Raw genomic sequence first — 27,266 nt, 5'->3', positions numbered from 1 at the left:
CTATGAATAGACACAACACTCTCTGTCTCACACATGAAAACACCCCAGTGAGTAAATAACTCTAATTGCTGTGAGAGGTAGTGGGGCGAAAGGTGTATGGAAGAATGGCTGGTTTGTGATTTTAATCAAAGCAGAAACCCTGTGGCTGAGGAGACGACAGAGCAGCCTCACAGGACCGGGTATTAGCTCACCCCGTACTGACACTTCAAATTGATGTTATCAACATGGTAATAGACCTACTTTTGCCAGCTCCCTTCATGCATTATGGGGAATGACAGTTTACTTAGGGACTACATAAAGTAGATCATATTTCCACTAGATTCTCTGTCTGCTCACGTTTACTTCAGTATCAGCAAACAGATGGCCGGGCCCGCATGTCTTCCATGCCACCTGTTGAAGTGGCACACTGAAAAATATGTGGCACTGTGTCCCTTCCAGCAGTACCTGGAGACATAAGTAGTGCATTAAGGTTAATCTGGGATTAGATGAAATTTTGATACCCTTGGAGATTATGTTGTTGTGGCAGTAGTATAACAAGATTTAACAGAGACTAAGACAACCAGGGAAAAAGCGCACTGATCAACAATACATACATACATATATATATATATATATATATATATATATATATATATATATATATATATACATTCAAAAAATGAAAACAATATGCAATGTGGCAATTTTAAATTATATATAGTCCAAATGTCAATATTTACATATAATCAGCTAACTCTCACTTTATAAACTGAGTCAGTCTTAATGCTTACTGTACTGCTTTGTCAACTTTCCCGCTGTTATTAATGACTGTGTGAGTGCAGTTTTTTCAATAGAGGGAATGTTTGTCCTATATTTTCAGACCTGTTGAGCCGCTGTTATGGAATAATAGTCCCATTTAATAAAGCTGCAGAGTGGAGATATGTGCTGTACATTCTTCTCTGTCCAAAGAATCATGATAATAAATGGACTGCATTTATAACATGGCGATATGGACAGTGAGCAGGTGCCAAAGAATATTTTCCCTTTTGTGCAGAATGTAGAGAATGTGAAACATTTGCAGCAAATGATCAATGATTTACAGCTTGAATTGAGTCTGTATTTAAAGAACAGTTGGCAAGAAAAAAAATCCAAAAATATATCAGAGGTTGAGGTATTTACCTGTGTACTGCCATGTGTTGCAGGGATAATCATGTTGTTAAATTCACATATGCTGCCAAGCTATGATACCTCTTTTTAGATATTAATTAGAAAGACTGTTCCCCCAATGTAAGAAGTACAACATAGCAACACCTTGAATATTTCTGTTACCAGGAAAATAGTTTTTGGTGTGGTTACAAGGGAGCAGCCACATGTTGTAGTCTGACAGTATTTCCCAGCCATGTGAAGTTGAAGAGGACAAACATAGGAGGCCATCTAACCCACAGTGGTAAATTGCAGTAAGTGTATGCAGGCTTTTACCTTTAGAGAATTCGTCAGTGTCAACCCCTACAGGAGGGCAAAGCCCTCTTTCATTTCATGCATGAGGAGCCTCTCTTCCGCATTTTGTTGTTTCTCTGCTCGCAACTCATCTCCCAAGAGAGGAAATTAATAAAACCTAGAGTGCAGAACACAACAGAACAAAGAGAAGGGCTGGCGATTAGGAAATTGGATCCTAATTCAAGAAATGATTAGTGGTTTGCTATTTAGGATTTGAGACAATAAGAACTCCTGGAATTAAACAAACGGTTGCTTGGGCTTTATCTGAAAGTGTCTTGCTGGGTTTTAGTGTTGTTGCCTGCCACACACAGGGCAATTTCTTCATAGCACTGAAGGGTTTACAAGAAAGAAATATGTGTAACTAACAGTTGTTTGGCATTTTTTGTGCCTTTTGACAAATATCATCGGCCAAATAAATTGCTCTACTTTGAAGTTTGTTTTGTAGATCAGGGTCAGGACACAATCCCTACCAGTAAAAATAGATCTGTGTAGAGAAAATATACTAGTATGGGCTGAATGACTTTAAGAATGATATGTTGCACTGTGAATGATGATTGTTATGCCTCCGTCTTAGGGTGCAGTTGTGCAACAAAACAATGAGAAAACTGAAAAGAGTAGAATGCAAAAAGTGAGCAATTTTATTGCAACACACAAGGAGAAAAAATACACTTAAAATCAATTAAATGTTATTTACAATTATTGTGAAGTTTAAGCAGGGTGGATCAGAGACCTAAATGGCATACCAAACAAAAACGACCAAATCTCTAAACAAGAGAAACAAAATTAGGCTAAACATGACTCCCTAAACTAAACAAACTTCTTCCTATTATATTTGTGTAGTGTCCCCCCTCAAAATGTACAAAAGCATAAGCATAAAGCCATGGCTAACATGAGCGTTCGATTTACAGTGTTTAAGCAGAGAAAGTTTAGTGTACAGCTAAAGCTAGCAAGCAACAATATAGCTGAGCAAACAATGTAAACGACAACAATGTAATCACAAAGTTGGAGGATGACAAGGCCCGAGGCTACTGTCACCATCGAGCCTCGCCATCAACTCTGAAATCTGAAAGCTAAATAGACCGGCCTCCTGGCTCGGCCAGCCCGCAGCTGCACCCTCACTGAAGGAGGGACCAGTCTGTGCTGGAGCTGGCATCTGTCAGACAAAGACAGAGAGCTCTTACTCTCACCAGTGAACTCCAGTTTATTACACTTGGGAGTTATTAAGGTGTTACCCATGTATTTGCGTGGAAGTCCTTGGACATCCATACACTCATACAACAGTATGTTTTGACACATGCCTCCCGCAGTAGATATTTAATGAACTGAGGAATGTGTTGTTGGCAGCACGATGCACAGTGTGTCACCTTGGCATTTATCTACAGATGCTCATTCCAAACTTTAAAATCCTGCTGCTTGTCAGTGTTTTTTTTTTTTTTTTTTTTAGGAAGGAGTGTGGTGCCTTAATGGACTTGATAATGGGGATCTGTCTTGTGACAGCCATTAACGCCTGAGTTTAATGCGCACTCTCAAGGTAGTATGTTGACATTTTCAGCTTGGCACATCCAAAGCCTTGGCTTGTCACGCATGCTGCTCCTATGTGCCCAGCCTTCCAAGGATAATGAGCTAATTTGTTTTTCAACAGGACAGTGCTAACGGTAAGCAGGGAGCGCATCGCTAGGGAAAAGTCAGTTCTTTTTTCTTCAAAAGAAAGGACCATCACCTTTTTATGTGGTGAAGAATCACTAAGTGATAAATTTATAATCTTCAGACAAATTTGTGTTCAGTTATTAGGGCTCATTACACAGTAGGGTGAGGTAATATGTGCAAGATTAGAGCAAAGTAATAGAGCCTTTTACCACCAAAAGTTGAACATGTTTATTACTAACTGTGAAGCAAAACTAAAAATAAAAAAAGAATAAATGTTTGACTTTGATGTTACAGAACATACATATATATTTGTACATTGTTGTTAGATAACCACATATATTTGTGAATATTTTCACGTTTAAAATCTAATCTAGTGATTGTCACGTTCAAGACAGGCGTTCCTAATTACACTGTGCACTTTGATGGATGAGCTGCTGGCTGTTGATCTCATTAAAATAATTATTTTTTTGTACAGTCAGTGCATGTGAATTTCAGATAAAAAACAAAAGCTTATTGGAACTTAAAAGATTCTGCTGCTCTGAATTAGAAATACTACTAACAACAGGAATTTAATACATAATAAGCATTCCTTCCAGAGCGAAGGAGAGAGAAACATTACATCTTCTGCATTAATAAATTGGTCAATGCACAATTTACTTAAATTATTCCAAATGACTTGAATAAGCCGACCCCTCAAAGAGAAAAATGTTAATAAGAATAGTGAACAGTTTAAATTGATAGTCTTCCATTTGCCTCACTGCTGTTTGTTTACTTTTACCCACACCATTACCCTCATCTGAAGTCCTTACCAGTGTTAATTGCTATTTCATTAATGTCTACCTCTTCTAAAACGTGGAGACTGCCTGCAGAGTTTACAGCACTCACAAAGAAACGCAATGACAAAGACCAATTGAGCAGATTCATATTGTAAATTAGTCTGGGTATACCCATACTGCCTTGCGCGCTCGAATTTCATTTCGAACCCCCATCCAGTCTGGCAACCAGGGCCGTTTCTTAGCCCTGTTTTAGGGATCCAATCACCGAGCGGGGTGGGACGGCAAGATGATGACGCGTACTACTCGGCACTTGGAAGCTTGTAGTTTTCTTACGGATCCAACATGGCTGCTGCAGACGCGAAACTCTCTTTAGCTGTAGATGGTGTTTTAAATAGTTTAGAGCGAAAGTTGAAAGGCGAAAGGTCTCTCGGCGGCTCCGCTGTCCCCCGACTCGTAGCGAGATCACCGGCGTTACGGTAGCCGGTCTATTAGCGCCGCTATTAGCGCAATTACCACCGCTACCGTAACGCCGGTGATCTCGCTATGAGCCGGGGGATAGCGGAGCCGCCGAGAGACCCGCAGCAGCTTGTTTATTGCCCATAAAATCAGTGGATGTGTGTGGCTGAATGACATGAGGGGGAATAAAGCGTGAAAATAAATAATCTTGCAGAAAGCGAGAACTGGAGAAGCAAAACAGCAAGCAACACTCTCTCACAGACACACACACAACAAACATCAATTTCTGTTGCTCTACTACGTCATCTGGTATAACTGATCTGATTGGCTAAGAGCTACCTACAGACGCTTTTGATAGACATTCTAAGCGCCCAATAAACGGCTCCGGAGGATCGTAAACCATACCTCCTCTACGGAGTAATGAATGGCTGGTTGCCAGACTAGATCTCATTTGAGATTAGTCTGGTGTTAGCCAGGCTACTTGTAAATACTAACTCCTCTAAATTTCTCAACACACATCCAACAGAAACAGATGAACATGTTAAAGTAATCTTTCTCATCCAGAGTTCAGAATTCACACCTGCTCAGTTCTGGTTTGGTTATGCACTCCCCTGAATATCTGGATATATGCTATATGTTTTTGGGCTCATTGAGCACCAGAACATTCACTATTGTGAGGACTGGCACATTAAAATAATTATTTAAAAACAGCTTACAGCTGCACATACTCTAGCTGCAGACTCTGAGGGATTTAAAGTTCGCTTTTATAACACAAGTAATTTGAATATTAAAACCCTTAATTCAAATTTCTGGTATCTAACATTTGTAAGGCTTAAAGAGCAGAGCTCATCTACATGTGCATGATTTATCTAAAACACCTCACAATAATTTAGGTATGTGCATTTTTAGTACAAGGAGTCCTTCAAGTAAGTTACTTATGTTGTGGCATCGGTGCCAAAAGCTACATTACACAGGTTGTGTGTCTTTTAACTGCTTGACATTGCATTGATGTTTCTCAACTCAGCAGAATTAATCAGCCCATCAAGCTGATTTAACACTTAAGAAGAAGGCTTTTCCTTACTATGAGTCAGATCTCAGTTAATAATAGTAGTGGCGGATTTAGGTATTCTGTGAAGTAGGTGAACACCTACCTGCCATCAGGCTTGCATATGAACACATGTCTGGCTTTGTTCAAGCTGTGGGAACAGGTGCTCTGTGATCTTGTGTGCCAACATGAGCCTCAGTGGAGCCGGTCAGTGTTTGCAGGACTGTAGTATAAGCCAAATGGTGAATGCAATGACACTGCAGTGTGCGGGATAGCACTGGATAGATCAGGATCGTACCTGAGAATATTCCTCCAGAGTGAAGTGACTAAAGCTTAGATTTTGGCTTAAGTGGAAAAAATGTCATCCAACATGTCAACATAACATAAATAATGCAACAAGTGTTGAGTGTAAGGTTGCAGTCATACAGTTTCAGTGTGATTTAAAATAACTTGCTGATAATTGTTGAAACTTTAAAAGACATTTTGTAGTAAATAGTTTTAAGTTAGTAGAGATAGTATTTGCCTCGTCAATGTTTGATTATATCAGTGTTGTTTTTGTAGTAGTGTGTGGTTTTATGTTGAGCTTAACATGATGTGTAATGCTATAATGTGCCCTGCTCTTTTTTTATAATAAATAAAATATAAAATAAGTTAATGAAATAAAAATAATTATTTCCTAAACAATAATATGTAAGGTAGACAAGACAGCTCAGCTAAATGTGGCGTTTTAATTCTAAAGTAACAATGCACGCTGCTGCCAAAAAATATCGCATGACAATTTCTCTGCTAGTACTTTGTCACATGGAAATTTTTCACTTAAGTACAAGCTATCTGCACTTTGAACCAGCATCCAGCTGTAGTAGCCTGCTACTCTTCTGGTTATAGCCTCTTCTTCTAGACGTCCCAGGACCTAAGACTCAGATCTCAGTGTTGCAGCCTCAAACGATGCACTATTGCTACTGAAACATTAGCTGCTGCAGACAGATGGAGTTGACTCTTAAATGAACTCGGGGCAGCCTAAAAAATTCAAAAACTTGTCTGTGAGATGTCGGGGGAGAACTATAAATCACTCCGGCACTTTAAAGAGGTTATACTCCTGAGCCCTCAACTATCTCTTTACACTGTTATCGCATAAACCACATGTTAGCACCGCCAGAGAAATTAAAGATAGAGGTGCTGGACAGGAATTCAGACGGACTCCCTCTGCATACTATTTCCAATTGGCTCTGATAGTCATAGTGCAGGTATAAGTTATACTCTTTGGTAACTTGATTTTTGCTTATTCGGGATCAGAGAGTGCATTATCTGTATCTGGATAACCAACTAAACTACTACTAACTAAATGTGTCAGTACTTTTAATGGGCGTTTAAGCCTGTGGTGGGCGTGGTTTAATCTGTAAGTGGGTGGAACCTAACCAAAAGTGGGTTTATGGTGATTGATAATCAGATCATATAACAACAATTGAAACAGTGATAGATGATTGGTTTTTCCAAAGACCATATTAAGTTGACTTGGTGGATCGCACTACCAGTTCCTACCAGAGCAGGGGCGTCCCTCTCTACCTTTCAAAAACTCCTGAAGACCCAGCTCTTCAGAGAGCATCTTCTCTTGTAGCACCACAAGACAATTCTACTCCTTAAAAGAATTGTCAATAGCACTTATTACTGCACTAATGGCTCTTATTGCACTATTCCTTGATTGTTCCCCTTTTTTTCCTGTAAGTCGCTTTGGATAAAAGCGTCTGCTAAATGACTTAATGTAAATGTAAATGTTGACTAAACTACTATCTAGAATCTGGGCCCATAGTGTATTTAGAGATGTTTGTGGTGCAGCTGAGTCCGGCCACTGAGCATGGGTAATTAGCACACATAAGGAGTTCATTTTACATACCTGATTACAAACCTCTCTGTCATCTCTTTCACTGAGCCTGAATGAGTCGGGCGCGGCTGCCGGTGGACACCTCGTCTCTGCGCTGCCCGCGATACGCGTGCCACGTAGAGTGACGTCATGGACAGTCAAAACCGATCTGAGTGTTTGGAGCGGTTCAGACTGAGAAGCATATGTCCAAATGCGATTTGAAACTACCTCCTGAAGGTGGTTTCGATCCGGTCTGCAAAAATGGGATTTCATGTGATTTGTGACTGTTCAGACTTCAAAAGAGCCATCCAGTTCCAATCTGGATGAGCTAAAAATCTGATTTTGGCTGGCAGTCTGAACGGGGTCTTAAAGAACCCATGAGTGCTTTGGCAGAACTAGTGTAGGTTTAAATGCAAAGCAAAAAATTAACCGCGGACAGCAAACACAAAAGCATCAGCAACCAATGATTGCAATCATGCTGTTTAAATTTTCAACCTTGAGTTTCGCATCTTCTACAGCTGTAACACAAGGAAGAGAGCATCCCTGAAGGAACTTATTGTAATTCATTATTTATCTGGCAGGTTTGAGGTTTTGCTCAAGACGCAGATGGGCAAAGAATGACTGGGGCAGATCTTGATAAGCAACATGCAGGGTGAGATAAAGAGGACAAGTGAGAGGCAAACACAGAGAGATCAAATGAAAAAAGTGAGATATTTAGACAGGGAAAAAGAGACCAGAAAGCTATAAAGAGAGACAAAGAAATGAGATGATAACAGAGCAAATGACACATTACCAAGAGAGAGCGTGAGATGTTTCCTAATATTTCTAATTCCAGCAGACAAGCAAGCACCCAGCCTGTCCCTGTCCCAACGGTGAATGAGTCATGATTATCCTCTGACAATGCTAGCCAATCTCTCGATAACGCCATCCAAATCAATCATCACAAAACCCAAACACATGTTTGCCATATAAAAACAAGGCTCCCTATTCACCTGTTTCAACATTCAGCACAGCGCTGCCAACGGGCTACTTTGTCCCAACAGGCATTGCTGCATGTTAATTGTAAGAGGGCTAATCAGCCTCACACTAGTGACAAAGAAAATCAAACAAACACACACATCATTATGAATGCAAAGGACTATGTTATGCACATTAGACTGGCCATATTAGCCCTGGAAGGCATAGTGGTGGTGCTAAGTTGATGAGAGAACAAGTGACAGAGAGTCCAAAGCACTCCGAAAAAGGAAGGAGGGAGCGGAGAGATAACATTGATACAGATTGGCAGGGATTCTTTTAAATGGCTTGATATGAATACAATTTCAGAGTGGCATTTGTCCCCTTGTTTTAACAGAGACATAAATATGATGATATAATTCAAATATTTTATGTTACACGCTGAGACACTCCCCACTCATGTTTGCTTTGTGAAGCACACTGAGTCACTACCACTTGTTCAACAGCTGCAACTGATGTCACCAGACATGGGAGCTAGTTGTATCACATTTCGATGGTGTTGTTTATATCATTGTCGGGTGGCATCAGTTTCAGAATAGCAGGCAGTGACTCGGCATATTCTGAAAATTACACACTGGGTGTGTCTCCCCAGTCGAACAGTCCTAGTCTTCCCTGTTTTTCTACTTTTTTTACTGATTGTATACAAAGTGGATTCTGTTGCATTAGGTCAGGCTATTTTCCCAGGCTGCAGAGATTTAGACTGCAGGCCTTTTTCTGATGCATCCCTCGGGTACCAGGAGTCGAAAAATATCCCCAAGCATAAATTTCACAGGGCACAGCAGCTATCTTCTTTTGTCAGCTCCAATGTCAGAAATAATAAGAACCAGCTCTCAAAAGTATATTTAACATATAGGGGCCGAGGCGAGGAGACATGAAAGCACTACAGAACAAACCAGCTCTCATTGTCAAACCACAAAACATTTTGATGTCCAATATACTCTACATTTTTTTTTTTTTTTTGATTGATTGATTGCGGCTTCTGGAGCAAAGAATACAAAGCAGCAGCCCTAGCACGTATAAGGACAGATGGAAAACCACATACACCCTATTCATGCTGTTCTTCTTATTTTACACAAAGCAAAGCAGCAGTCAGTTCCTCTGTGAGCTAATAGGGCTTCTCTGTGCATGGTGCAAGTCAGATAACTATTATAAATGTCAGCATTTATTATTATTTTTTTATATATTTGCATTGAGAATTTGCATTTTTATGGTACATTATGTGAGCAAATTTTCAAAATAGGTTTGCTATGGTGAAGGCTAATGGTCAGTCATGTGAAGTTAAGATAATGTGCTTTATTAGAATAACAATTAACATTTTTTAATGGTAACTAGTAATCAGCTGTGTCTCATGTGTGCTGTATTTCTACATCACAATGAATCATTCAAAAGCCATCTCAGCCAATTAAATGGATACGTCAGTAATGACTGGCTTTGCATTAAAGTCAAGTCAAGTGCCATTGACTTTTGAGTTTTTGCTCAATGAGAACAGTTTATTTCATTTTGGAGATTGAAGAATAAAAACATTTGTTAGTTCAGTAAAAATGGATTGTGTTGGATCACTTAGGGACTTGCTTTTTTCTCAGGTGGGTAAAGTCATTAAGTAAATCCACCAATTTATTATTTTGTAGGGATTTCCAACATTTATTAGACAGTAGAAATTTGACACGAGTGTATTGCTGTGCAAGAAATGTCTCCAGATGGACTGAAACCAGGGAATTTGCAAGAAAATAGCCGGCAACTCTTGGGAACCAGGTTGTCCCAGTCATGTCATTTCAATAGAAAATCCATTTGTAAAGCTTATTACAGCACCTTAAAATAACAAATAACAAAAGCTCTTTGGATCCTACACTAACTTGTAGAAGGGAGAATGGTGAGCTGCTGTGAGAAGTGGACTGCATTAGTCACACACCAACAATGATGATTTCGGTAAAACAGAATCATATTTTAAGAAGAAATTTGTTTTCTGGTTTCCCTTAGATGTACTTTGGCTGCTCTGCCTCCACTCTCTGCGATTTACAGAGTTTCCTCGTGGACAGAAAGCTTTACTAGCTAAAGTAAAGCTATCAGCTAACTGTCATCATGATGTATGACTCGATAATTATATAACCTAAAAATATCCCAATGGAATTTGTAGGCAGTATTGCCAAAGCCGAAGGAGTTCTAAATTGCAAAAAAATACCAATTCTAATCAATGTATCTTTTAAAAAGTGAGTGACAGCCCACAATACACTGCAGAGTTAGGTTTCTTTTAGACCATTTACATTACATGTCATTTAGCAGACGCTTTTGTCCAAAGCGACTTACAATAAGTGCATTCAACCTGATGGTACTAGACATAGACCATAGGAATCAAGTACATAACTTTAAGAGCTAACTGTCATTGCTAAAGGAGTGCTATATGTTAAGGAAGAAAAGAAGAGAAAAGAGTAAGAGCTTTTTTTTTTTTTTTTTTTTTATATATCTGTTAGGTGACCATGACTTAACCGAGGTATTGTTGGAAGAGATAGGTCTTCAGCCTGCGGCGGAAGATGTACAGGCTGTCTGAGGTCCTGATGTCGGTGGGGGGCTCGTTCCACCATTTGGGAGCCAAGACAGAGAAAAGTCTGGAGGAGGTTTTGAGGCGAGTTGACCCACGCAGGGTGGGAGTCGCCAGCTGTTTGGCTGATGCAGAGTGGAGAGGACGGGCAGGGGTGTAGAGTTTGACAAGGTCCTGGATGTAAGTAGGACCTGAACCGTTAGCAGCAGAGTACGCCAGAGCTAGAGTCTTGAAGTGTATCCGCGCAGCCACAGGTAGCGAGTGGAGGGAGCGGAGGAGGGGTGTTGTGTGTGAAAATTTGGGAAGATTGAAGACCAATCGAGCAGCTGCATTCTGGATGAGTTGTAGAGGTCGGATGGCTTTGGCAGTCAGGCCTGCCATGAGGGAGTTGCAGTAGTCCAGGCGTGAGATGACCAGCGCCTGGACCAGGACCTGAGCTGCCTTCTGGGTGAGAAACGGGCGGATTCTCCTGATGTTATGCAGCAAGAATCTGCAAGATCTGGTAGTGGCGGTGATGTTTGTTGAGAGGGACAGTTGGTTGTCAAGAGTCACGCCAAGGTTTTTGGTGGTTTCTGTGCAGACAACCACTGTGTTCTGGACAGTGATGTGGAGGTCAGTGGTGGGGGAGCCCTTCCCTGGGAGGTAGAGTAGCTCAGTCTTTCCCAGGTTGAGTTTGAGGTGGTGCGAGGACATCCACTGGGAGATGTCGGTCAGACATGCAGAGATACGTGCTGCTGCATGTGTTTCAGACTGGGGAAATGAGAAGATTAGCTGGGTGTCGTCGGCATAGCTATGATAGGAGAAGCCATGCGAGTGGATGAGGGAGCCAAGGGAGTTGGTGTATATCGAGAAGAGGAGCGGACCAAGGACCGAGCCTTGAGGGACCCCGGTGGTGAGTAGACAGGGTTCTGACACAGAACCCCTCCAAGTTACACGGAAGGTGCGGTCCTTGAGATAGGATTTGAGCAGAGAGAGGGCAGAGCCAGATACTCCAAGGTGGTGAAGGGTGGAGATGAGGATCTGGTGATCCACAGTGTCAAAGGCTGCAGAAAGGTCCAGTAGAACCAGCACAGATGAGAGAGAGGCCGCCTTCGCCTTGTGAAGCTGTTCAGTCACAGCGAGAAGGGCAGTCTCTGTTGAGTGGCCCTTCTTAAAACCAGACTGGTGAGGGTCAAGGAGGTTGTGCCCGTGAAGATAGCAGGACATGATTTGTACAGCACGTTTTCCAGAATGTGCAACTTGTTGAAACCTTAATAATGTTGAATGTTATCATCTGTTTACTTGTCAGTAGTTATTATAATGTAAAACCTTATTTTACCTTCAAATTTCCCCTTCATGACTTGTTCATGACTGTAGTCTTTGTATCTCATATGTTGTGTATCATCTTCATCAACTTTATTGACGTTGTAATGTTTTTATTACTTCCATTCCACCAAATTGAAATAATTGATGTCTCGTGCATCGTTTTAGAGACACTTTCCCAAAAGTGAACATGGCACACTACAGCAGTCAGATGGCAGTAAACCGTTTCACCTTCAGCTTCTGTAATCTTTGCTCCTTCTGGTGGAGAGATAAAGCATTGCAACTGATTTCCACGCATTGGCGCTTAGGGGAATTACGAGCCAGGCCTGCACACACCACGGCATCAAGGGGGTGGATCACGTATCGCAGAGGACTGAGCAGAGACCCAGTAGGGATCAGCCACAAATCAGCTTGTGCCCTGTCACGGCCCTGCCAGCAATATAAAATGGCTATACTGTAGGTTAAATATTTGTTCAGGCTGTGTCACAGAGGTTCCAATCCAGCTGATTTCAGAGGCTATAAGCTGTGGGGGTGTTATTATTAAATCGCATTGCATTGTGAGGTGTTCCTGTCCTCCCCTATGGGCAAACCAGAAATTGAACATTCATGCTTCAGAAAAAGTAATATTTATTGCAGGACTATTGTGTTGGGTTGTGCTGTTCTGTACAGCTTCTGTAGTGATTGTATCCACTCCCTGTATATAAACAGTATCCACTGTACTGTAAGTCTATTTCTGCCATTCTACCTGTCAGTTGTCTGGAGGGTATAATTTACAGCAGTGAAACACTCTTCACAGTTCAGATGACATGGGCAGTCTTGGCATCAATAGTATTGATGGGGATATGTACCCTTATCTTAGTCTGACAGCAGGAGTGCAGGCATGGGGAAAGGGCCATGGACGAGATTGAGAGCGAGCGATGGAGAGATGATTCATTCTTACTGGAAGTGCAATGTTGCTGTACACTTAAATGTTGAGCTAAGCTGTGGTCCAACTGCCATATAATACTGATCTTTCCCATTTCTCCTTTCCGTGTGGCGAAGAGCTATTATGTCGTGGGAAGCTGCCAAAAGCAGAGTGGAAGGGCCCATTCATAATGGGGAAATGACACAACATCCAGTCTCCTCTTAGCTGAGCCTGATATGGATCATTTAAAGCTCTTATGAATCTTGTACCAGCTAAAAAAAACATTTAAAAAAATGCAGTTGTCCCATACTTCACGCTGAAAAAACATCAATGACCAATTTAGCGGTTGGGTATCTCACTATCAGCACTTTGTTGAATTCAGTCATTTGTGCTGAAAAGAGGAAGAATGTGATCCAGCTTTGATGAATTGTGTAGATCTTAAGTTTCTTTGCATTAATTTTTGGCTACAACTTTGGAACAATGAAAGCTCTATTGCAACTTGAATACTGACTACACTACTGCATTAGTTTATTTATGGAAGCAAACCTAAACCCTTTTCTTATCAGATTTTCTTTTACATTGAGGTTTAACATCTTCCTTATCTCATGATTTCATATTAAGAAGGAATAAGTAAGTGCTCATTTTAAAAAATAACAATACAATCAAAGCCTTTTAAGAACGGCCTCTGAATGTTACAAAACAGACATTTCATTCTGAATCACTTTTTACAAGCTGTCTCAATTAGATCAGTGCTACAACATTGTCACTGCAGGGTAGAGTGGTGTTGACAACATCGCAGCATTTATCTCAGTGGTGACTCCTTTGAATCCCAGGATTGTGCTCTGAGTCAGAGCAAACTAAATGAGAATGTCTTATCTAGACTGTGAAATCACTGAGACAACCCCAATTTATGCAATATTCACTACATAAGTGGTGTGGTGGTTTGTTTCCTCCCTTCATATTACATTGGTAAAATGAGGGCAAGACACTGATGGCATCATGTTTTCATGGGAAAACAGATTGTGTGGCACAAAGTTGTAATGTCCTCTTTCAGCCTGCTGTCTTGATGCTAATTTACCATCTCCCTGGACTATCTGTGCATAACTGAACTGGTCTGATGGGGCGAGGACTTGTGCAGAAAATATTGTACGTTTGTGAATCAGCCCTAATCTGCATGGCAGATATCCTTTAATAAGGATTTCAGTCATGAGTGAAGGGACATGAAAAAGATTGCTTACAATCTCCCAGCCCCCCTTCTCCCTATTTGGTCTCAATTTGCTGACAGTTAAGCGAAAATACATGATCTCATTGTGATGGTAATTGTATCAGGGTTTTAAAGATATGCAGTGATTATTCGCATTTAAAGATTCATCCACCTCTGCTGAATTCATCGTCCATCGATCAGCCATACCATTAGTGAGAAGAAAATCACTGCTCTTCCACAATGGGTGTGATAGATTACTTAATCTCTTTTTTTTTCCAAAGAAAGCAGCTGTTGTTTGCATCTTCCCATTAGAACTCTTTTAATTACAGTAGATTTGTTGACTCTTCCAACCATCCTTTGCCATTTACATACACTCTCTATTCATGCATTATCAAATTAGTCCAAATGAATAGAATGGTGATGGATTATTGGTTCTGCTATGCTCCGTATGCATTATTCTGGTAAAAGGAGCTGTTTCTTTAAGGTGTATTACTGTATAAGACTGCTGACATTAGATGTCATACAGCTAGCTTGAAATGAGTGATGGCCCCTGTCCACTTCAGGGGGAACATTTAAGAGTCATTATTCCACCATTATCATCCTTGCCAATGACTGCGGAGCGCTCCTGCCTCCTGTCAGTGGGCTGTCTGCTGTATAATGGGCCCGGGGTGTCCATTATGAAGCCAAAATGGCCGCAGACACACTTTAGCCACAGTCTGCTAAAAGTGGCTGAGGGACAGGGTGTAGGGGAATTTATTTCTTTATGTGCCACTTTTCTTTTAGCCCAAATGAAGGTGCACATCTTGCATTAACAGGTGGAACAAGTGAAAGAAGTAGGATGTAATTTTGCAAACACTCGGGGTCAATCCCAATAGACGCCTTGTCCCCGCCATTTTGCACGTTTACACAGGATCAGTGTTCCAAATCTCTCTAGGATCGAAGAGTAGAGGGAAGTAGGAATGTATGGCCCTCCATATGGAGGCTTTTCACAGGCACACTCAAAGCAAGTGTTTTACGAGAGTGTTTGCTCTTTAATAAGTATTTTTTTACTAATAAAGTTTTAAAATAATGGTAACCATTGTATCATGATGTTTCAATGTATCGTGACGTTTCTATCAGTCATTCAGAGATTTTTTTGCACCAGGCTAAAAGCTTAAATATATTCATTATCAATAAATCATTTGGGGAATTTCTTCAAGTTATAAATTTGTAGAGTGATTGGTAATTTATCTATGAAATGTAAATTTTAAAAAAGTGAAAATTGCCTACTACACACATCTTTAAATGTCTTGTCTGATCCATTGTACAAAAAACAATGAGAATCAGTTAAAAATATTTACATTTGAGGAGCATAATCTAGATAATCTTTGCCATTTTAAGATTAATTGATAATGAACATTATTGCTGATTAATATTGAGGTTACTGACCATTTTATGAATCAGTTGTGTCAAATCTATTATGTTTAAAAAAATAATCCATGCAGCATAAACACCCTCAAATCTTAGGAACAGAATCTGTATTCAGTTAATAGTAGAGTACACAGTGTATTGTTACCAGATGACACATTTAGAAACTGTATCATTGCTAAAGTGTGCTAGGTTTGTATTACTGTCAATCACATGACTTCCTGCTGAGCAGAGTATTAGCATTTCATCTTGCACAAAGGAATTTTTGCCAAGTGCCCTGGTGCAATAGGGAGACAGAGACCTACAGTATGTCTCTCTTTCTCTCTCTCTCTCTCTCTCACACACACACACACACACACACACACACACACAAAGAAACAGTAACACCCTTCCTGCACTGGAGGAGTCTTTCTTGAACTCTCCTGAGCATTCATGCAAAAAGCTACAAATAATTCCTCTATTTGTGCTACAATCTTTTTTTCTTGTTCTACTTCAGCTGCTGTACAGTGCATCTCCATCTGCCTCATCTGTCTCGCATTCCCACCTTCCCGTGCCTCCTCAGAATGTTATTTAGTTGCCCCTGTACTCATGATTTACAGAGCCTTAATGTACTCCTGTGCTTGTAGTCAGCAGATGAAATCGTCATTTGTCACATTAATAGTCCTCCCCCTCTGCCATACATTCACATCCACACATACACAACCCTTGCCCAGTATGGCTCCATTCAGAGAACACCCCCTCGTATCATCCTTCCCTCTCTCCTCCTCCTCCTCCTCCTCCTCCGTCCTTCTCAGGCCTTATCCCTAATGCCTTCTATCCATAACCACTCGCCTTTTTCTTCACCTCCTCCTTTACCGCTTTCTCACTTCTTATCTGTATCTAATCTGTATATTTTGATATGTTCATGTCTTCCAGTTCTTGTTCTGCATCTTAAAATACTGTATATCAAGGGTTTGTATGATAGCACATGGTCTTAAACTGCAGTGCTGTTGACTGGTGCTACATTTAGTTAGACACTGACTAAATAATTAGGTGGTATTATGAAATGCAGTGAGAAACCATTTAATTTCTGTTTTGTACAATATTCTCAGCAGTTTATGCTGAAATTATAAGAGCCCTGCTGTGTGAGAAATGGTGACTTGAATGCTAAGCAGCATTTGCAGTTGCGTGTCCCGCGTCACATGCAAAATTAGACAATCCCTGTAGTAGATGATTATGCAGCTCATAACAGAGATAGAGCCTAAAATTAAATGCAAATTCAATATTCTTCATTAAAACAGTTTTGCATGTGGTTTCACATCACTTTCTCTTCTCTGCTAATTGCCTATTTTGGTGTTGCATCTTTTAACCTAACAGAGGATGGAAATAATTTCTTTACTGCGTATATACTCCTCCAGTGGTAAAGTGTAAATAGGGTCAACTATTATGAACATATATTTTTTTCTCAAAGAAACATGACAATAATATAAGCTGTACTTTCAAATAGGGAAGAAATATTGCTTTAGAATAAATATAGCTGCCTGATTCAATGTAAGTTTTAACCTGTGTTAAACCTGAGAATGTGAAATAATTATGTGGAATATGTGGAATAATTATCTTATTTTACTTACTCTGCACTGTAATAAATATAGAGGAATGAATGTTTTGCAAATAAAGTTTGCACAGAATGTGTTGTCTTCTGCTGTCTTTAGTATTCAGCAAACATATTGTCATTTTGGTAGAATGAATCATCTTTTTAGGTCATTGATCAACTGTCAGATAATTTGAAGAGCAAATAATGAGTGCCTAATATGTCACATCACTGCAACTTCAAGTCTCTCATTAAAAAGTTTCCACCACGTTAAGATAGAACAGCCTTTCTCAATAATATCAGCCATCTTAAAAATTCAGAAGATGCCATTTTTATCTAAACACATTTGGCATTTTGTCCTAGCAGACATGCTGACTTGCCCTAAGAGGATCTAAAACAGATTTTGCCCAAATTGCATGTGTTAATAAAAATGTAGGGACGTTAAGACCCACCACAGACATTACAAGCATGTGTCTGCAGTATAAATCTGTGTTTACAGATTTACATGTGTACATGACAGAGAGAGAATAAGTGCAGGATGTTGGGACTGTATTTAGCTGAGACTCATAGGAGGCATCACTTTCCATCTAACTTTCAGTATCCAGCTAAAGTATTCCTGTTCTTTTAATTTATGACTTGCTGTTCCGCGCTTTTGCAGTGAACCACACTGACTCCTGTAGCTCTCTGATTCATCTGCTGTTTTCGAGTGACTGTTGACTTAAGCATGCATTTTCGCTTTAATCAGCTGTCTCATTTTTTGTCTGGGGACAAGGATTAGAGGATGCCCCCCACTGAATCTCTCATCTACACATTATAATACAGCTTCAGTAGCAACCCCCTCCTTTCTGTGATCTTCTCTGAACTGCAGAGGCTCAGACGTAATCCTAAGTAGGATACAAAAAGAGCCATCTTGAATTCTTAAGACTAGTTGAGCACACTTTCTTGAATAAATGTCAACGCTCTTAAACCCTGAAATATTTTTGAAATGAAAAGCTTGTTGGAATTGATTACAGTTTGGACTGACTTGCAATAAATACAGTATTTAACCATATTTTCTTGTTCCTTCTCCCTTTCTATTTCCACGACCATATTTCCCTCCATATATCTCCTTTTTGTCGTCCATTCTTCCTCCTCTCTCCCTTTTATGTACTTTCATCCTTATTTTCTTTCTCCAAATCCTTTTCTCCGTTCTCTTCATCCACCTCTCCTCTATCTATTCTTTCTTCTGTCCAGCATGTGAGCTGATGAACCAGGGGATCCTCGCTCTGGTCACATCGACGGGCTGCGCAGCCGCAAGTGCCCTTCAGTCTCTGACAGATGCGATGCACATTCCCCACCTCTTCATCCAGAGAAATGGGGATGGTGCGCCCCGCACTGCCTGTCAGCTTAACCCCAGCCCCGACGGAGAGAGCTACACTTTGGCTGCCCGTCCACCTGTGCGAATAAACGACGTCCTGCTCACCCTCGTCTCAGAACTACACTGGCAGAAGTTCATCATCTTTTATGAGAGCGACTACGGTGAGTTTGCGACGAATGAGAGCAGCTGATGTCCAAATGTATCTCATCAACATGGCATTTGTATGTAAAATGCTTTCAGCTCTTTCATTTAAATGATAATGCTCCAAAACCATCTCTAGTGTCAGGGGGAGATCAGGCTGAAGAAAAGCTGCATTAACACAAAGAATTCATATGCTGAAAAGAATACAGAGTAGGAACTAAGATGAAAGAAAATAAGCACTCCCACACAGTCACACACACACACACACACACACACACACACACACACACACTGTACATGCAGACTGCTAAAAAATAAATCAAAGTTCAGTTGAAATTGTTGGGAAAAACAAGATTGCATTGCCACATTCACCATTAGCAGCAACTTCATGAAGAGACAAGTGTGAGCCTAATTGGCTCATTTGTGGCACCAGAGAGTGACGGTGTGTCCCAAAAGTACTTAATATATTCTCAGATGTTCTCCATTTCTGATTCATTATTCTCACCACGGCGCCCCCGTGGACCAGACCTTTCTTGACCTACATTTGGCAAAAGGCAAAGGACTGTGGAGTGATTGGCAAGACAGTACAAGGGCAGAAAGATGAAGAGAATATATTGCTGCATTGGCATTTCTCAGATGATACTTTGCCACTGCTGGCTAATCTTTTTACTACTTGGGAGAGTGCAATCTAGAGGAGAGCGTAAATCAGTTTTATTTTTTTTAGTACAGTGGAAGCTGCAGTTGATAAAGTGTATAGTGAAGCGACCGCTCATGGAAATACAGCCGCCCACTATCCTCATACAAGTTTTCAGCCCACAGGTTGGACTCTACGTCTTCTCACAGCGCTCTGTGTGAATGTTTGTGACATGCTGTTCACATTTACAGAGATCTGCCCTTGGATTTCTTTCTGACATTGAGACTCTTTGTAGAAAGTGCACTCTCAGCATTGATATGGATCGATTAAAATCCCACGGTGGAAGAGCATCTGTCTATCTTTCTATCTGTCTCCTTGTCTGTCTGACTAGCTATCTCACTTCCAGTCTAACTCACTGTAATAGTTCAAAGCTTCATTCATACTGTGTCATGAATTTTTAGCATGCCTATTCATTCTGTTTAAACTCGGTAATTCTGCACAGTTGCAGATAAAAATTAGGCTACACTAAAGTAATTCATATTATACTATTTGAAGACCAAGATTCCAGCTGTGTAGGATTGTTTGTGACTTCTGTGATCCATCTCTCATGTGGCATTCTCCTCCCCTTCCACTATCTCCACTATCTTTTTTTTACTGGAGCACTATCGCTGCATCCTGGGCTTAGTGCCACCCAACACATTTGCGATAAGTTTAAAGAAATACAAACAGGCAAACACGTTTTTCCCCCATTGCAGAATGTCAATGTGTGGTGGTGAATGTTGTTATTTTGGAGGAATGCCACAAAAAAGTCTGATGATTCAGTTTATTTAAATTGAGGATGTATCAAGGTTTTTTCAGGGTGATGACATCATGATTACAAGAACAAACATCTGATGATTTGTAAAACCTCTGTGGAAGTTTCCAACGTAAAGACATTGTCATTCGGTGCAGACCTACTTTCTTTTTCAACAGCTGTCTATCTGTCTGACCACCTCACTGACTGTCTGTCTTGCAATGTATCTCTCCATCTGTTCATTCTGTCTGTTCAGCTCGCTCACTGTCTGTCTGGCCTGTCTATCCGTCCATCCATCTGCATTTTGAAAAATCGTTCTTCCCTCTGGTACAATACAGTTCCATTCACTGAATCACATCCTATCAGGAACTCTTTATGTATAACACCTCACCCCAGCACAGTGCACTATAGCCTTAAATTGCAAGTCCTGTGAGAGGGAACCTATGTCGAATGCATGAAGGCTCTGTTTAATGAGGCACTGTTGCTGAGAAATAATGGACAGAATAACTAGTCCTAACAAAACAGCCTTTTTTTTAAAGCCTGCTAAATTAGGTGCTACGAAGTCGGCGCCGTTGACATTTGTGCTTGTGTTACACTGTTTAACTCTGCACTCGTTAAATTAAGGAATGTAGCGGCTAATTAGGATCCTCATCACAGAACAGTCAAAATACCCATGGTGCCTGCCTTGAAGCAGTACTACAGTGACCCACACCACTGCCTAGAGAGAAAAGTGCTGTCAGTAAATCTGCTTTGGCACAGTTTTTAAAGAGATACTGAATGTTGAATTTAAACCTTTAGACATTTGAGTAGGGAGAAACAGCTGCAGGAGTTCACTCAGTTCTGTTCAGATTGTGTATTTATGTGAGATAACGAGTCATTTAACAAAGCAAGATAAATGTAGTCAGTGTTTACATTCTTAAACTTGAGTTTAGTTGCATTTACTTTGCTAAACTGGATTGGCTAGATTTTTGTTCAATGCGGGTGCTGTGATAATAACTGAAACGAGGTAAATCGGCAACAGTTCTTAAATATTTGATGCTGTCCAAACACGAGCAGCCATCCAAGAACTTTTCCAAAACACATCAAAGAGAAAGTAAACATGACTATGAATTTGACATTTGGATGCCAATTTTTAGTATTTGACAGGTGTTGAGACTTGGTTTAACAGAAATATTTTGATCAATGCCAAAAACAAGTACTGAGGTTCAATAACAGGCACTGCACACCCACACTGGTGCTGTCAGTTGGTCTGTCTGATTGGACATGTTTCCAGTTTTAGTTTTGGGTTAGGTTGCCAAGGTCTGTACATCTTAAAGAATCATAAAGGCATTGCACTTACAAATGTGCAACAAGGTTAACAGGAGAGTCAGGGAGTTGTCAGTCGAGTACAGTACACACAGTCCAGTGGAGAGATCTAATCAGTCTTCTGTAAATGCACTCTATAATTGGTATGGTGCTAAAAGATTGATTTAAGACCTGTCGAGACAGATTTGTTGAGGAACAAGGTCAAAAGTGCAGATATTTGTTTATTAGTTTGGATTTGATGCTTCGAACACCTTAGCAAAGCTCAACATTGTTATATTTCTATGACTTAAGTGTTTTGCACTCCATATCCTGTTGTTAGTCTTAGACATAATGTAAAACAAGTTCAAGGTTCTATAAAAAATATATATTTTTAAATATTGCTTGTATCTCTGATCTTCTGCTAAATTAAACACTATAGACGTGTCTGCTAATTGTTCCAGGAATTACATCCAAGCATGATGAAGCTGCATCGAGCTGTATGCAGCAGGCATCTAAGAAAAAATTAATAATTGTTTTTAATGAAAATTCAAAAACCCACATCATAACAGGTGAATGTTTTGTGTTAAACACAGGAAGAAAGAGTAAAGTATTTAATGAGGCAACATTCAGTCTGTTACACTTAGTTTATTCAGCCAGAGGGCTAATGTGCTCCTTGACGAAAGTTGATTCAAATTCAGATTTGTGTTGGCAGAAAAGTTTGAAACATTGTTTGAACACAGAATGATTGAATTATGTTTCTAAATAATGGGGATTGAGTAAAAAAACAAAGACATTTATTTAAGGTGAACAAAATCATCCAGGCTGAATTATCTGGTGATTTATAATAATTATTTATTATACTTTATTTTTCTATCCATCTGTTGATTTCAAAATTGAAATATCCTGAAAATAGAGTCAAAGTAAAATAGTATTTGAACTGTTCTGTCATATTTACTTTTTGTATTTAGTTTAGTATTTTTCCATACATGCCGTTTAAAAAACAAACATTCCTACTGTAGCTACTGCTCCCACTATCTTTCCTTCATTGTTAAACCTTCATAAGCACAGATTGGTTTTGAACATCACATCACATCACTTCCCACCCTTGCTGTCGGATCAGTGACTATCAAAGAGCGGAAATTAGATTATGTAATTTAACTCACAGCACAGGAGCTCATATCAGGTTCTCAGTGTGATCTTGTCAAAACCTTTTTTTGTCTTCTCTTTCCAGCTCTCTGTCTATGTTTGGCATGAAAGGGGCACAAAGTACAACACTGTGACATCCCTGTCTCTATGAAAGTTAATTTCTTGACATTTGCCAAAGTATTGAGCCATCTCCAATGATTTAAAGTACAGAACTTTCTTTAGGTTTGGCAGAAACGCAGAGATTATACTACTACTAATTATGTTCTTTAATCGGAAAGTGTTACTTGGAGAGGTTATACAGGTAATTCTTTAGTTTATTAAAGACTAGATAGAATTATACATTTTCTTATCGATTAATTGTTCGGTCATAAAATGTTTGGGGGGTGGGGGGCTCAGGATATCCTAAACATCACTCCAAAACCAAAAGAAAGTGAATTTTACATTCCTGTAAGGCTTAAAAAACAAAACAAAAAATTCCAGAATGTGTAACTAGTAAATTTCTGTCAGTTTAAAAAACAAGCAGCAGGTCTATAGGAAAATTATCTGTAGGGTTCACACATGTGCTGTGTGTTTGTGAGCTACAGTATTTGTCACAAGCCAATCGGGGCATACTAGGCATACTCAGATAGACAGTATGAGAGTGAGACTTTTTTTTTTTTTTTTTAACATTAAAGCAGGTAAACATGTTCAAGTAAAACCCAAAATACTAGTATGGATATGAAAATAAGCATACTGTCTTTTTTAACAGTTAAATAGCAGTTATATTAATATTTTATATAATCTTGTCCCACTGTGAAGGCATCTTCTGATTGACTATGACCGTGCTGATCTATGATGATCAGAGCGCTCAGTCTGTGTATCTCCATCCAGTGTAATGTACAGTACAATATAACTGCCTATAGGAAGATTGGAGTTTTGATTATCTCGTGTACTGTATATCACAAAGATCATCTTATTCAATTATTTTTTAAATCTGATATGTAACACTCATACCGAAATGAAAGGCTGTCATAATGAACATGTTCAAAAAGGACATTTCATTTACAGTTTAATTGAAGCATGATTGCTATGCCAAGGCCATCTTTCTCGAACACGTAAAAGTTGTAGTGGAGTGATGGATTCCTGGGTGTTTGATAAGGCTTTGTTTTGATATCCTGATAGGTCATCAATTTGCTGATGGCGCATTAGTCCATAAAAGCAGATGCTAAAAAAGATAGAGCACCTTTTTGCACAATGCCTGGGGCTATGTGCACAACATACAAAGAATTGCATCCACTATCTATATTACACTTATCTAGACAATTATCATAATCTATCATATATTTTTTAATCCTTTGTTTTTGGATGGTGGGACCAGCCTCTGCAGTAGCACATCTTAAATAGCTGGCTTCCTTGACCTCAGGGGCAAAGTATAGCTCGGTGTAATGAAGTGTGTCAGGGAAGCTGATTCATTCCTTTCTCCACCAATGCATCAGTGGCATAAAAGGCACATTATGTAAACAACTTCTAAGGTTTCACTTCTTCTGGTTCCATTTGTCATTGTACATTTTCAACACATAATTTGATTCTCTGTTGTGAGAGAGCGTGTTCCGTAATTTCTTTCATGAGTAACAGATATAACCTTATTCTTGTGCTGTAGGAAGCCGACTTTGTATTACGACTGCAAAACATCCTTATGTGGTTTTGCCTTTTGTGCCTTCAGGCAAATAAAAGAGAACAAAATTATATGATAATCCTATAACAGCCCATTGCTAACCAAAAAGACCCGTTACGCCTTCTGAGATTCAGCTTTTTCCTTTTGTTCAGTTGTTTTGTTCTTTTTCCCCTTGTCCTTTCTTGTTTTTTTCTTTTTCTCTCCTCCCTTCATTCATGTCGGACTTTCTCATGTCGAGTTTTTTTTTTTATTTTTTATTTTTTTTATAGCCAATACAGTTTTGCTTCCTTCAGTTACTCCTCTTGTTTTTAGCTTTCAGCCATGCTCTCTGGCAGAGCTGAAGGGTAGTCTAATGCCCCGGCAGTTTTTATTTGAAAAGGACAAAATAGACCCAGTGCATGTCAAAGCCAGAAAAGTTCATTCCTACCACTGAAAAACAAACTTGATAACAGCAAACTCTCCATTTGGTGTGAAGGACCAGTGCTTGTGCATTGTGGGCATTCCCCTTGAACTGACCAGAGTGCCCAGATATCAAACAAAACTTTCATACACAAACAGCTGCTGTCTTTTGGCTGAATTTAAAAGACACTGACTGAATTCACAGTTTGTTGGTTGAGTTCCCGCAGCGAATCAAAAGATGTGGTTTTATTCCATTTCATTTTACATTTGACCATGACCAGACACAACTCAGGTTCATGCTCTCCTCTCCCCCTTGTTTTTTTTTTAAACCAACCATATCTTTGAATAGACGCCGTACAGCAGAATGACTGCAAATTGAATAAGTCAGTCATGCTTTACTTTGTTTTAAATCAGACACAACATGCTTTTCTATCTGGCCCACACACTCCTAAACAGTAACAGTAAAACAGTAACAGTAAAAACTGTAAATACAAGATGAGCCTCTCCTTTCACTTCAATCACAGATCAGATGTGAAAATATATGTGTATGGCTAATATAAAGAATGACTGAAACACTTAACACTTGTATAAAAAAGTCTAAACGATGGCTATAGATTTGGCAATGTCAGCCTGGTTGGCCAGTCCACCACTTTGGTCCACACTAAAATGCCCTAACATCTTTTGGATTGGCATGGAATTTAGTAGAGTCATTAATGCTGAATCCTAATGACTTTGGGGAGCCCCTGACTTTTCAAGTACCACCATGAGTTCAGGCTGTTCTCATGAAGGGCTTGTAGTGATGCCTACAGAAAGTAATGCACTGGAATGCGAAGCGGAGGTGGATGGCCCAAAATGAACCCAGGACTTTCAACTAGAGGCTGGTATTTGAAGTGTGTTCCCTGTACATTTTTCAGAACCAAAGCCAAGTGTTTTGGTGTCTAAAAACACATTTTACAACATTCAAATGATTATCAGGTCAAAATGTAATCTGTCTAATACTTATTATGACTAAATACCTGCATAAGTAATGATATTCCCTTCAGCCTCTGTCGTGCTGTGTATTTACTGCAGCTAGCGACTGTAAGCATGCTACCCCACTAAACTAAGTTGGCAAGTCATCTTGTAACATTGTAAATATTAAATCTTAACATCAGCTTGTTAGCAGTATCATTGTGGGCATGCTGATGTTTGCATTTAGCTTTAAGCACTGCTGTGCCTGAGTACAGCCTCAGAGCTGCTTGCATTGCTGTAGATTTTTTAGTCTTCTGTTAAAGACTTGCAATGTATTATCTGTATGTCTTTTGTAAATGCCGTTTGAGGTGTGCTTACATTGTACTCACAGTGGTGTGTATGCAAAAGGAAGCCAGCTATTGATTCTGTGTGGGAGGGTGGACAGTGGGTAGACTATCTGCAAACAAAAGCTTCTGTAAAATTGCCTTGTCATTTTATCATAACAAGGAGAGCATAAAAGACGACTGAGGCACGATTATCGGAAATCTTAAAGAAGGGTCGATTTTCTTGAACATCAGTAGGCTCCTTGGCAGGTCTGTCTGAATTAACCTGCATTTAGTAATGACTGTGGAGCAGCTACATCTGTCTCTGCCCGCCCCGTGCTGACTGGCTCTCTGTTAGAGGAGGAGAGAATAAGGCTGGGATTAGGTGTGAGATTGATTAAGATACTTTTTGGTCCCATGTAGGAGGTGGTTCCTAATGTAGAAAGTGCATAACACAGACAGGACCAACACAAAAGATATCTCCTGCAGACTGTACTGCATAATGTTAGGGTTACTGCCAGGTCTAAGAATAAGAAGCAAGCTTTTCAAGAGAAGTGAAGATGCTTCTGCGTAATGGCATACTCTTTCATATGCTTCTTATTGTATGACTTTATTTCATCAAAATGAGTGCTACATTAGGGCCACAAGGTCTTTAACAATGTCAACTAACTTGTCAGGTGATTTCACAGGGAGTGAACACACAGGTGACCTTCAATTAATTGGCTTTTATAAGAATAGAGAGAGGGAGAGGATCAAAGAATGTAAAATAGAGAAGGAAAGGTGTGTAAAGGAAGATAAACTATTAAAACATAGAGTATTTTTTAGCTATGGAGCATACACATACCAGTCAGTGAATAGTTAGCTGTTTGCATTAAATCTCATGTGGAAAAAAATCCCAAAGAACTATTGACTATTGAAAATGTTAATCACTATTAGGAAATTGTCAGAGGTAGGAAATATACACATGTTGTATGGATATTGCTCCATTATTCTCCTCACTAACATGTTGATTTTTCAGTTGGAAATGAAGAAATAAATCCTGTACAGAAAGCCACTTAACCTCTTTACAGAAGGGTAAAATAATTGGTGACATCTAATTTTCATAGTTCTGTGTTGATGCTCAACAATTCAGTGACAAAAAGTAGACAGTGTTGCAGGCCAATTTCCTGACTATTAACAGATTATTTCAACCCTAAACCTCACCTCATTTTAAATAATGCATAAAACCTTAATGTGACATTACAGTGTTGTGCAGAGATGATTTTCCTTTTATATTTCCGTTTTAATTCTGCATTATTTCCATTATATTTTTTATCATTCAAATTGTTACGTTCTGGTCTGACTGTCTCCCTTCTAAGCACACAGCATTCCAAAGGCATGTCAGCCAAA

At 39.6% G+C, this 27,266-nt stretch overlaps 1 protein-coding gene across 2 annotated transcripts in view; it reads left to right on the top strand.

Annotated features, from left to right (window-relative positions):
• Nucleotides 1-27,266, top strand: part of grid1a (glutamate receptor, ionotropic, delta 1a) — a 229,543-nt gene that overhangs the window by 120,668 nt on the left and 81,609 nt on the right. For both annotated transcript variants that reach the window (XM_059358982.1, XM_059358981.1), the window contains exon 3: nucleotides 18,429-18,713. In XM_059358982.1, the coding sequence (XP_059214965.1) occupies nucleotides 18,429-18,713 (285 nt within the window). The remainder of the gene's footprint in view (nucleotides 1-18,428; nucleotides 18,714-27,266) is intronic.

This window comes from Centropristis striata, chromosome 20 (assembly GCF_030273125.1).
Source record: "Centropristis striata isolate RG_2023a ecotype Rhode Island chromosome 20, C.striata_1.0, whole genome shotgun sequence".
NCBI lineage: Eukaryota > Metazoa > Chordata > Actinopteri > Perciformes > Serranidae > Centropristis > Centropristis striata.
The sequence above is the reverse complement of the archived record's forward strand: the minus strand, read 5'-3'. Positions and strand labels throughout refer to the sequence as shown.